The sequence below is a fragment of the Camarhynchus parvulus genome, chromosome 1 (genome assembly GCF_901933205.1).
Source record: "Camarhynchus parvulus chromosome 1, STF_HiC, whole genome shotgun sequence".
Lineage (NCBI taxonomy): Eukaryota > Metazoa > Chordata > Aves > Passeriformes > Thraupidae > Camarhynchus > Camarhynchus parvulus.
In genome coordinates, this window is record NC_044571.1 from 3,033,569 (window position 1) to 3,046,716 (window position 13,148).

At 47.3% G+C, this 13,148-nt stretch overlaps 1 protein-coding gene across 3 annotated transcripts in view; it reads left to right on the plus strand.

Annotated features, from left to right (window-relative positions):
• KCNJ15 (potassium inwardly rectifying channel subfamily J member 15) overlaps positions 1-12,009 on the plus strand; it is a 34,657-nt gene extending 22,648 nt beyond the window's left edge. For 2 of the 3 annotated variants that reach the window (XM_030951367.1, XM_030951376.1), the window contains exon 2: positions 9,984-12,009. In XM_030951367.1, coding sequence (XP_030807227.1) covers positions 9,984-11,130 — 1,147 coding nt within the window. In that variant the 3' untranslated portion in view covers positions 11,131-12,009. Of the gene's footprint in view, positions 1-9,589; positions 9,620-9,983 lie in introns of those variants that run through there. The other variant, XM_030951386.1, reaches the window with a different exon arrangement.
• The last annotated feature ends 1,139 nt before the right edge of the window (positions 12,010-13,148 follow it).

Below are 13,148 nucleotides of genomic sequence, written 5' to 3' on the forward strand. Positions count from 1 at the left end.
GCAGCACAAATCAGCTACAACAAACAGGTTAAAAGGATCCAGGAATTCTTTAATAGGAAAAACTTTACTCCAGTAACAGCATCCACCTTCCTGCTGGGTCAAGGTGTGCTATTTCCCCAGTTAGATTTGATTTTGTCCACATTAGGTATAAATGAAAAAAAGGTTACCAATATACTTTAAATAATTTTTTTCCCTTACCACCTTCATGGCCTTTTGCACCCTACCATTACTTTCAATACTATTGAGGTTTTTAGATATTTAAAAGGCACAGGAATTTTAATATTTTTTGGTGGAAAACTCCTCTCATAGCCTGACATTTCAGTGTTGAGATTTAGTGGCTGCACAGAGATGGAAAATTTGGGGAAAATTTTGAGCAATTGAGCAGGTTTATCTCTGCAGAGTATGTGCACATGATATTTGTGGGGTACTCATGGATAATTAAAGCAATTCTTAATGAGCTCGTGGTGTGGGCTAAAGGAGAGCTGTGATTTACTGGAAATGTGATTTATGGGGAGAAAGCAGAGCAAAATCTCTGCCCCAGCACCCTGCAGGGAGCCTCACCCCCATGGCCACACCTCCACCCAGTTCTGAGAGAGCCCTGGTGTGCAGTGACTAATTAAAAACAAACCCCAACTTGACTGGGACACAGAGCAACCGACTGGCACCACATATTGTTAATTAAAAAGAGAGCTGCTGAGCCCCAGGATGTGTTCCTGTCCTGGTGGGGGTGGGATACAGGTAGGAGATGATGCTCTGGGGGTGCTGGAACCTCATGGCTGATGTTGGGTTTGGGGCTCCAGGGGATCTGGTGTGAAAAAAATAAAGAGGGGCACAAACCACTGTAAATTGTCTGGTCTGAAATGCCCCACTGCTGCCTGATAAATGTCTTTCCTGTCTCAGCTGAGAGTCAGGGAGAAGCAGCAGCCCTGGGGAAGGCAGCCTGCAGCTGTTTTATCCAAATTTTTGAACGACCAGCGAAGCGCTGACTTTTCTCCCTGCCATGGCTTGGCACGCTCATCTTCATTTTCAACCACCTGCTGACAATTGAAATTAAAAATCCAGAGGAAGTGTCTGGTTTTGGGTTTGTTTGCTTGCTTGTTTTTAAACAAAACCAGATTTTTTTATTAGGCCAAGAAATGAATTTGGAGGGAAAAAGGCAAGCAAACAAGAAAAGAAAGCAGAGCAGTTTTCTGTTCCACTAACCCCTCTCCAGCTCTGAAACAGATGCAGCAAATTTGAAACCAGCTGCAGACTGGCAAACCAGTTGCTCTGAGTTTGACTTTATTATTATTATTCCTGTTGTTCAAAGTGATGAAGTGATGAGTGAGTACTGGGGAGGTTAAAAACAAGGTGCTGTCCTTTATCTGCTGTGAAAGAAGGGAAGCAAGGACACAGCCAACCTGTGGTGAGCAGGGAATGACCATCCCAGCAAACTGTTCATGGAATCATGGAATGGTTTGGGTTGGAAGGGATCTTAAAACCACCCAATGCCATCCCTGCCATGGCAGGGACACCTCCCACTGTCCCAGGCTGCTCCAACCCCAGTGTCCAGCCTGGCCTTGGGCACTGCCAGGGATCCAGGGGCAGCCCCAGCTGCTCTGGGCACTCCCCACCCTCCCAGGGAACAATTCTTTCCTCACATCTAACCCTGCCCTCCTTCAGCTTAAAGCCTTTCCCACTCATCCTGGCCTTGTGGAAAGTCCCTCTCCAGCCCCCTTTAGGAACTGGAAGGCTCCTCTAGGGTTCCCCTTGCAGCAGTCCAGTCCAATCCCTTTGTTCTCCTGCTGACCTGGGAGGGAATTCCCTTCCCCTTCAGCTTTTTCCAACATAACCTCAGCAGTAAATGGCTTCAGACTAATTATTTTCTGTCTTGTTGCCTAATGAAGCTGCCACCCTGTGACCAGAATACTGAAAGGAGGCACAGACACCCCTGATTTGGATACAAAACCATGAAACTCTTGGCACATGGGCGCGAGCAGGCACATTTCAGCTGGGTAATTCTTGTATTTGAGGGGTTCCCAGACGAAGGGAGGAATGACGAATCTGACTCCATGCTCTCAGAAGGCTAATTTATAATTTTGTGGTACTATATTATATTAAAGAATACTATAATAAACTGTAGTAAATAGTACAGAAAGGATACAGACAGAAGGCTAAAAGATAATAATGAAAACTCGTCACTCTTTCCACAGCCTTGACACAGCTTGGCCCTGATTGGTCATCAAGTCAAAACAATTCACATGAAACCAATGAAACGACCACCAATTTATTTATTGTTTATCCACCAATTTATTGTTGGATAAACAATCTCCAAACACATTCCAAAGGAGCAAAACACAGGAGAAGCAAATGAGATAATTATTGTTTTCCTTTTCTCTGAGGCTTCTCAGCTTCCCAGGAGAAGAATCCTGGGCAAAGGGATTTTTCCTGAAAATGTGAATGTGAGAGGTAATTTATACCAGGAAGTATCCAAAGAGGCAGAAATCAAGGGAAAACAACGCCTTTGGAGCAAAAACCTCACCCACCTTGAGCCCAGGCCTGGAATCAGCCAAGAAAAGGCAGCACCTGCCTCTCTGGGTGTCTTCTCCCTGGGAGCTCCAGAGAGGTGGCCTGTCCCCACTCTGGGATGGGGAAGGCAGCAGGAGCTCTGTGAAAACACTCTCCCAGCAGCCAGGGCAGCTAGCTGGCCAAGGGCCTGTTCCCAAAATAGGAATTAAGTACTTAGGAAGGACTTAGGTAGGCCTGAGTTGACTAAATGAAAAACTATTTTGCAGAAAATCCCTGCCCAGCTCCTGTTTGGTGCTGGATTGTGTCCAGGTGTCTTCATCCCTGACCCTCACCCTGCTGGATGCCCAGGCATGCCACAAAACACCTCATGGATTAATTGATCTTGTGTCTAAGCAGGAAGAGCCCAAAAAATGAGGCATTCCTTGGCTTGTCTTCAATCTTCTCCCAACGCATCCCCTGCTCTCCTTCCCCACCTCCCTCCTGCTCCTCAAACCCCGTGGCTGCTGCCACTTGTGTTCCCAAATCTGGGCCGTGGAGGCAAAGCTGAGACTCCTCCTTGAGTCTGAGGCTTTGTTCCCACATTTGTGACTGATAAGGGGCTGGGGAGATGGGGAGGGGAGACCTTGCACTAAATGAAGCTTTGCAAAGTTTGGAAGCACCGAAAACAGAGTTTTTGCTGCCTGTGGCAGGGGTTTGGAATGAGATGAACTTTAAGGTCCCTTCCAACCCGAATCCTTTTGTGATTCTGTTATTCTCTGATGCGATGGAGAGGTCAGGAATGGTGGTGCTTTATTTTGCTGAAAATAAATCAATTATGCTGAAATAAAATAATTATGCAGTCAGCTACACGCTTCTCTTGGGGTGGGGTAAGCACTCTTGGTTTGGAGCTTTTGATTCAGAGAGTGGGAAGGGGAGAGGAATGGGATGCAAAACAAAATGAGGGAAGGTAGGATAGTGAGTGATACCCTTGGGGTCAAGAGAAATACCTCCAGGGAGGAGAAATGACGGGATTTAGCTGTTCCCCAAGGTCATCCTGAAAGGGGAGAGTGGAGAAATAGTGGCAGTGACTGCAAAACAGGACAAGAGTTGGTGTTAAGCTCTCTGAAAGTTTAGTCCTGGCTTTGTAGTGGCTGCTAAGTTCAACTGGAATAGGACATCACTCCTGTATCAGTTCCTTCTCTGTGCTGAGGTGTTTGATGTTCCCACAGCAGCCCCAGATGTGACTGGAAGTGGAAGTGCAGGGTATGAACTCAATAAGCAAAAATGCAACAATAAATGTCCCTTTCAGCCTTGCAGAGCAGCTCTGGCACCCAACTTCCCAGAAACAGAGAGGGCAAGATCCCAGGAGTCTGTTCAGACTTGTCTGTGCAGAAAGAGCCAGGGATGGTTTGCACAGCAAGAATGAGGAAAGGGTTTGTGGGTGGGAAGAGCATCACAGCACAGGCAGGTTCTAAATGCCTAACTGTGCTCTCCCAATGTTTGAAAAGATTTTTGGAGCAACAATGTGCCAGCCAGGAAGGCATTCTAAAGGATTTTGTACTGCCCTGCTGAAGAAAAACCATTCATAAAAAAATTTAAAAAAGCAGGACAGGTTTTGGGAAACCTTTCTCTCTCTTTTTTTTTTTCCAGCTGAGCACAAAAAGGAGAGGTTTGTGATGTGAGGAATTTATTACTTTCTTCCTGAAAGAACACTTTTGTGTACTTGAAGGATGTGCATGACCAAGCCCCTGCTCATCCCCAGAGCCCAGGGCAAGGCGGGAGGGCAGGATTTTGGGAGGGTGGATGCTCCCTTGCAGTGTGTGAGCTGCTCACACCCTTGCAGGATGTGCTTTTTCTCCCCTTGGAGGCCTTGGGAATTACTGGGAGCTTCTCCATTAATTTAATAAGCTTTGAGTCATCTTTTGCCTCCATTCTGCCTTCTTGGTTGTTTTTCTATTTCTTTGCATCAGTGTAGCTCCAAAGGCTCCTCTGTGTAAATCCATAATTACTGCAAAGCCTTGCACCCTGTCCTGGGGAACAACAACATTCCTGGACAAATCTCCCTCAGAAACAACACCCATGAGACTTCTCCAGCTTTAATCCATCTTCCATGCCCAGCAGGTAGAGACAGATGGATTTGGGTTTTTGCTTCCTTACCACTGCTCTGTGAATGGCTGTTGCCCTGGCCCTGCTGTGAGTGATGTGAAACCCATCTCTGGCTTTAGCAGTGCGCCCCTCAGCCCTCCCTGTGCTGGCCCAGGATGTGTCCCTGCTTTCCCCTGCTCCTGGGACCCAAACTGGGAACAGTGACCATTCCCAGGGCTGCCCTGGGCTGATGGGTTGCTCCAAGGTGGCAGCTGCAGGCAAACTTTGGGAGCTGATTTTGACTTGTGGGTTTATTTATGGTTCTCTTGCCTCACTCTTTTTGTGGTTAAAACCAGGAATGTGTAAGTTCAGCTCTTCAATCTTTTCTGTCACCACTCCCCAGTGGGTCCTAGCGCTGAAGGGCTCCTTTTGGAGCCCAGTGTCCAGCTGTGTGGCTGTGCCAGGGGCAAAGCACCCTTCTCCAGCCTCTCCTTCCCTCCCTCCACTCCTGTGAATTCCAGAGCTGAGCCATGGAGGAGGATTTTGCTGGCTGACAGCTGTACAGCATAACCTGGTGCACAGCCCAGGGGGAGGAGGATGTTCATGCTACGCAGAGCACTGAGAATTCAGGAGGCACTTTTGTAACCTACTGAACCACATCAGACCTAGGAAAGATCTGAAGATTATGCAGCCCTCCTCAATGTTTTCTTTCCTCACCCCTGGCTTTTCATTTTCTCCTTGCCAAGCCTGCTAATGGTTTTTTGTGTGCTGCTTGAAAAAACAGCTCAAGTTCTGCCCCCGTCTCGGAGTGGCAGCGAAGCATGCGTGAGGATTTGCTCCAGTGGCAAAGCCACATCTGATTGAGGGGGAAAGAAAAAAAAAATTAAAAAAAAAAAGGAAAACAGCTGAGGCCCTTCGAACAAGTCATGCTCCTGTAGGCTTTTAATCACTTGAGTCTGCCAAGAGAGATCTTGCACAAGCAAAGCTGGCTCCATGCAAGAGGAACATTTTTGCGTGTGTGCAGGCTGGCTCCCTGATAATGTGCTCCCTGGAAGCAGTGGCAGTGTGCTGCTTACACCCCTGGCTGCTGGAATTACCTTAAGGTCAAGGTATTCATGCTTGGTGGCTTGGCATGTAGCTCTGTGTTTTATTGGCTTTGTCTGCGCTGGACTTGGAGGCTCCTCTGGCTGCTCCAAAACGGCTGGTGAGGAGAGGAGGTAATTCAAATTTAGAATGCTAGACAAGCCTGAGACTATTTCATTTTCTTCCCTCTTGAAGTGTGTTACCTTAACTCTGCTTCAGCTCAGTTTTATTTGCAGCTTCACTTTGATTTACAGCGATAAAAAGTAATTTATCGGTGTAAAATCAGTGAGGGAACAGACAGATGTTGTTCTTTTAATTTAAAAATGTATATTACTCTTATTATTTAAGCTTGTTTGCTCATATTAACTCACTGTGGTAGATGTGCTTTGTGATTTAGAGTGAGCATAAACCAAACAAACCAAAGTATTTTGGCTGGGGTTGATTGTCAGGGCAGAGAGTGTGAGGTGCCTCTATAAGATGGGAAATAGCAATGCAGGTGCTATAATGTGGTTTTTTACACATACAGACACCCATAAATAATTTATTTAGAGATATTACAGTGGTCACTTCACTCAGGAAGCAGTGGGGAAGTGGGGGCAGGAGAGAATCCTCATCTGAAGCCCTTTTTTCCTTTTTTCTCCTGATGGTTTCATCAGAGTTTCTTCCCCCAAGTGATTGCTGCTGGCTGCTGCCACTGATAAGGGAGGCAGCGTGACAGATCCTCTCTTCCCATGTCACTGTGGCAGAGAAGGGAAGTATTTCTGCAGGGAAAGGAAACCAAGAGGAATTTCCCTGGGGAGGAAAAGAGCACTAGAGGAATTCAGGATCACGCAGGAAAGAGTGATGTGAGAGAAAAAAAAAAAGAAAATAGGAAGCAAATCAACACAAAAAATACCCTGCCACCAAAAAAAGCACCAGGATTTGGCTGGGATCCATTTCAGGAAGTGGCTGTGAAGCTGAGTAACTTTGTCACAAATCAGGGGAGGACACAAAACGTGATGAGGGAGCTCTGAAAAAGCCTCATTCACTTATGGTAGGCTCCAAAATTTCCCCCTCTGCCACATATGGGATGATATATGGGATCAATATTACGCATGGGACAGGGAGATGGACAGTGAGGAGCAGCCTTGGCTGGGAGCTGTAGCAGCCTGGAGTGTGCCAGGCTTGGCCAGGCCTGCACCAAAACTTCACTTCTCAGCTTAAAACCTGAAATGGCAAATTCTGCAGCTCTGTTGGTGCAGCCCAGGGAAGAGATTGTGCCTTTAAAATTCCTTCCTATTTCTCATCTTTTGGGGGGAGCTCTTCTGCTGTGGCATTTTGGTGTCGTGCCTGTGGTGCTGTCCTTCAGCAGGTCTGGGAATGTGGGAGACTGCTGCAGTTCCAGGATTCTTTTCATCTGGGGCTCTTGGACAGGGAACAGCCTATTCCAGGGCAAAGCAGAGAGAGGGCAAGGAATCTTTTCCTTCCCTGGGAGGGTGAGCAGGCCCTGGCACAGGTTTTCCAGGGAAGCTGTGCCCTGGATCCCTGGCAGTGCCCAAGGCCAGGTTGGACACTGGGGTTTGGAGCAGCCTGGGACAGTGGGAGGTGTCCCTGCCATGGCAGGGGTGGCACTGGGTGGTTTTAAGCTCCACTCCAACCCAAACCATTTCATGATTCTGTAACTTGTTGTTCCCACTGCATCCCACACAAAACCCAACCCCTGGTGTAGGATCTGGGGTGAGTGTGGAGAGCTGAGTGCCCTTGGGCCATCCCTGCCCTTGGACATAACTCTGACCTTCAAACACCCTGGAAGTCCTGTCCCTGCCCCTCCAGCCCAAACCCACCTGCTGGAGCTCCAAGGAGGGATGATGGAGCCCTGGCTGTCCCCATCCCTGTGACCTCCAGGGGAGGAGGAGCTGTCAGCCCTGGGAATCGCTCCCAGGAGCAGCTGTCCAGGTAGGCTGAGCTGGGGGTGGGATGGGGATATGCCTCCAACACTGGAGCAGAGATCCCAAATACCTCTGGCACAGCAGTTTGTGGCAGGGAAACTCATTCTGACAGCGTGCAGGTGAAGTCTAAGGGGGAGTGTGCTTGAGAGAGAGAGGTGTGCTGATTTCAGAACAGACTTTTGGGCATGTTTTAAATCCATATCCTATCCAGAGAGAGCATTGGTGTGGGGGAATAAACTTCTGGGCATGATTTAAACCCATGTCCTATCCAGGGACAGGCTTGGTGTGGAGGAATAGACTTTTGGGCATGCTTTAAATCCATGTCCTGTCCAGGGACAGACTTGGTGTGGGGGAATAGACTTTTGGGCATGCTTTAAATCCATGTCCTGTCCAGGGACAGACTTGGTGTGGAGGAATAGACTTTTGGGCATGCTTTAAATCCATGTCCTGTCCAGGGACAGACTTGGTGTGGGGGAATAGACTTTTGGGCATGCTTTAAATCCATGTCCTGTCCAGGGAGAGACTTGGTGTGGGGGAATAGACTTTTGGGCATGCTTTAAATCCATATCCTTTTTGGGCATGCTTTAAATTCATGTCCAGTCCAGGGTGAGGCTTGGTGTGGGGGAATGGAGTCTTTTCCCTAAGGAACATGCACTTGCTGAAGTGTTTCCCTTTAGAGGCTGCACATATTTGCCTCCCCCTGGCAGCAGTGCTGGGTTTGGGCTGGCCTGAGGAGCAGTTGCATGTACAGTCCTTCCCAGCCCCCACATTTCCTCCCGTTGTTCTTTTTCAGATCACTTGAAGGTTTTTTCCTGTTTATTATCCGGACATGCTGCGCTCTGTGTGTTGATTTGACTGTCACATAAGGAATCTCCTACTGGGATCGTGGATGCACTCCTTTCTTATATAAATATGTATCTGCGGCAATGGTTCAGGGCTGTGGAAGAGAAATGTTGGTGATTAAACCAAAACTGGAATGAGCTGCAGTTGTTAATGAGGGCTAAGTTTAATTACCCTTTCCCAGAAAACCTGCAACAGTGTGAGGAGTACAGTCACAAACAAAAATTCTCCTTAATTGACATAACAGGAAAGGTACTTCAGTGAGCAATTATGCTGATGTCCTGGGCTGGCACATGTGTGTCCCACAAATATATCTTGTACTTCCTGCAAAATTCTTTTAAGTAGCTATAAGGAAGACATTTTTTTTTTTTTTTTTTTTTTTTTTTTCCAGCAGTTGGCGAAAACTAATCACTGACTTGGAGGCTCTTTTTGAGGAAAACAATGGGACAAAACAATGCCTTTTTTGTGAGACCTGCCAAAGCACAAAGGACGCATGGGATGTTTTTTTTCTTTGTTGCTTTTGTCAGCAGGAAGTTTTGTTGTTGGGAACGACTATAACATGCACTGTCCTTGCTCTACGTAATCTCTGTCTGGTCCTGTGAGCAGGATCCTGCTCCTGCCTCCTCCAGCTGGCACGGGCAGGGCTCTGCCTTGCCCCGGGGGCTCTGCCCAGCCCTGGTGCCTGCACTCTCCCTCTCCATCCAGCCTGGTGCCCAGTAAACAAACCCAGGAGTCGGGTGCTCCAATGATTGCTGGGGTCGTGCAGGTCAGGGCCCACGTTTAGAATGCTGACTTTGTGAATTACTTTCTTTTTTTATTTTACTTTTTTTTTCTTCCCTCAGACAGCTTAAAATGTGGGAGTGCTGTCCAGCGCAGACAGCTTCAGAGTGTTGCACCCAGGTGTAAATATTGCAGACCTCGCCTTTGATGTGCTCAGGTCTGCTTTGTTTCCCTCTAGGTTGGTTGTAGGTCCGTCACAAAGAGCCAGATCCGACTGAGTAAATCACTTGTGGAAGTTAATTGTTCCCAGTGAAAGCTGGTCTGGCTCATTCTGCCTCTGTCGCAGGAAGAGACAGAGGTGGTGAGCTGGATCTGCGTTCTGAGCCCAGCGACTTTAATTCTGATCAGATGTCTCTCTTCAGGGCATTAAAGAAAACCTGCTCACTAATCAAAAAGAGCCTCTTCTCTAGAGAAACGTAAGGAAAAAAAAATATTTAATGCCTTTTACAGAAATAAAGTACTGATGTAAAATTTCAGCTTTGACAAATTTCTTTTGCAGGCTATCATAAAAGAAACCTACTTCTCCGTACTTGGCAGGCACCAGAATCAAAGAATCAAAGAATGATTTTTTTTTTTCCTGGAAAAAAAAAAAAAAGAATATCAAATTATTTGTGATGTCAGATACTGTACGGTGGTAACTTTATATTCCAGCTGTTTTTATTCCCTGCTGCCGTGTTTAGATGATGCTTGTGCTTCTCTCCATCAACATTTTCAAATACTCCTCAGGGTCGGCTCTGGCTTCATTAAGCAGCAGCTTTCTTTGTTTTCTTCTCTCCCCAGGACTGAAGCAGTGAGGATGGAGCCCACGAAGATCAACATGTCCCGCGTGGCCCTGGTCAACGGCGGCATCGACGGCGCCATGCTCAAGGCGCACAAACCGCGCGTCATGTCCAAGAGCGGCCACAGCAACGTCAGGATCGACAAAGTCGACGGCATCTACCTGCTCTACCTGCAGGACCTGTGGACCACGGTCATCGACATGAAGTGGAGGTACAAACTCACCCTGTTTGCTGCTACTTTCGTCATGACCTGGTTCCTCTTCGGGGTGATCTACTACGCCATCGCCTTCCTTCACGGTGACCTGGAGATGAACAAGTTCTCCCCGAAGCGGGAGCCGTGCGTGAAGAACGTGGATTCCCTGACTGGGGCGTTCCTCTTCTCCCTGGAGTCCCAGACAACCATTGGCTATGGATTTCGTTTCATCACCGAGGAATGTCCCCACGCTATCTTCTTGCTTGTGGCCCAGCTGGTCATCACCACCCTGATTGAGATCTTCATCACAGGTACCTTCCTGGCCAAGATCGCCAGGCCAAAGAAAAGGGCAGAGACCATTAAATTCAGCCACTGTGCTGTCATCACCAAACACAATGGGGAGCTTTGCCTGGTGATCAGAGTGGCAAATATGAGGAAGAGCCTCCTGATACAGTGTCAGCTCTCTGGGAAGCTTCTCCAGACCTATGAAACCAAAGAAGGGGAGAGGATTCTGCTGAACCAAGCCAGTGTCAAGTTCAACGTTGACTCCTCTTCGGAGAGCCCATTTCTCATTCTGCCTTTAACCTTCTACCACATTTTGGATGAAAGCAGCCCTCTGAGAGACCTCACACCTCAAAACCTCAAGGAGAAGGACTTTGAGCTTGTGGTGCTCCTGAATGCCACGGTGGAGTCCACCAGTGCTGTCTGCCAGAGCAGGACTTCCTACGTCCCCGAGGAGATCCACTGGGGCTACGAGTTCGTGCCTGTGGTTTCCCTCTCCCCAAATGGAAAGTACGTGGCGGATTTCAGTCAGTTTGAGAAGATCAGGAGAAGCACAGATTCTACTTTTTACAGTGTGGACTCTGAAAAGCAAAAGCTGGAGGAGAAATACAGGCAGGAGGACCAAAGAGAGAGGGAACTGAGAACAATGTTGTTACAGCAGAGTAATGTTTGATTGGATGGACAAAGTATTCTGAATAATCCTTTTTCTGCAAACTGAAAAAAGAACATACTTTCTGTGCTGTATGTCTGCTGTGAAACCAGAAGTGAAGCCCTTTTCAGGATTATTTCCTTTTCAGTCCTATTTCAGCAAATAGCTTTGGTGTACAGTAAATCGACCCCTTTGGCTAAGTTGTTAATCAAGTATTTTGTAATTAGGCAGGATTTCTTTGTTCCTGATCGTGACTTAGCAAAATTGGGTTTGTGTTAAACCTCTGCCTGATGCCACCACTGGAAGCAGACACGCCACTTTCCGTTTGGAAAGTGAAACTGGACTCCCTGTGCTGATTCCCTCAAATATTTATTTGACGTGGTTTTACTGTGAACATGCAGGGGCAGCACACAGCACTGCTAGAGGAAAACGTGCTCCTTTGAAACATGTACCTTTAAAATGTAAATTCTCCTACCAGGGATCACCTGCGTGGGGATTCCTGCCACTGAAAGTAAGTTGATTGAAGAGACAGATGGTTGGATGTGGGAAGAGCTGCAGGGAGGGGTTAAACTCCTTAAATCTGGAAGGAATGTGACAGAGCAGTGCTGGGTGGTGGGGAGGAACACTCACTCTCTGTCTCTGCTGCTCAGAGCTCGTTCTGTGATTGTTTTGGGATCACTCACTTTTTTTAACCTTGCTAATGCCTGATTTATATCTGATAGCAAAAGGGGGAGATGAGGGCAGGAAACACACAGGATCACAACAGTAATCACCTAGGGTTGTAGCTGGCTTTGAGACACCTGGTTTTTATCCAATGTAAATAGTTTGTAACAGCAGCATAACAATACAATTCTACACATTGCTTGCTTTGCTCCGGACCGTATTTAATTTTGGTTAAAAGAAAGCTGTGTAATGTCTGTAGACAATATTTACTTTTTCTGGCAGCCATAAAGGACAAGCATTCCTTTCATCCAAATCAATTTTGGTCTACTAAAACCATTCCATTAATAAATGAATTTAATTTGAGCAGTTCCTGATCTCTTTGTGGCACGGGGAGAGGGTGAGGTACCCCAGAGGTGTTGAAGAAGCTGAGTTGCTTGAAGGAGGCATTTGGCTCTGGCACAGAGCCCTGGGAATTCTGCAGGTCACTGCAGTGGCCAGAGAACAGGTGACAAACCAGTGGTGTCCACGTAGCATCTCTGTTAGAGAGGCTTTTTAAATGGGAATTTGAAATTATTTCTGACTCGTATCACTTTGGCAGCTCTCTGAGTTCTAGAGATTCTGCTCCTCTAAAGCTTTGGCAAGGAAAAGTTGCTTTAAATGGGTCTGGCCTGAGAGCCACCAAGGCTGACAATGATGAGAGGATGGGGGGGTTGGAACCAGATGACCTTTGAGGTCCTTCTCAACCCCAAGCCTTCTGTGTTTCTGTGACTTTTGGCATCATTGCACTTATTTTTATTTACCAGTGCTGTGCTGAGCTTCCTGGCACCGTGTGGCCTGGTGGAATGCAGTGCTGCAGCCTGCCACACAATGTCCTATAAAGCAAATAAATCCAGCAGGCTGAGCACAGAGATGGCACCAGGGATGGATGTCAGGATAAAGGAGCACACACTGCAGGGGCCTGTGGGGTGTCTGTGAGTGGGGCAGGGTGGTGGTGGTGAGGAGGGGAATGAGGCACTTACACTGCTCATTTATGTGAATTTTTAGCTCTCCCGTGGGGAAAACATACACAGAATCATAGAATCATGGAATGGGTTGGAAGTGATCATCTTCCACTGTCCCAGGTTGCTCCAAGCCCCATCCAAGCTGGTTTTGGACACTTCCAGGGATCCAGGGGCAGCTGCAGCTGCTCTGGGCAGCCTGGGCAAGATCCAGGTACCTGTTTGAAAAGATAAACTTCACTTAATCAACAGAGTTTCTCTACCCACTACAGAGTGAGCAAATTCTCTCAAACCACTGTAGGCAGGGTCTGCCTGGCAGTCTTGAAAGAATTTCCAGGTTGTTTTATGCTGTGGTAACACAAGATTGCAGCCTCATATAGA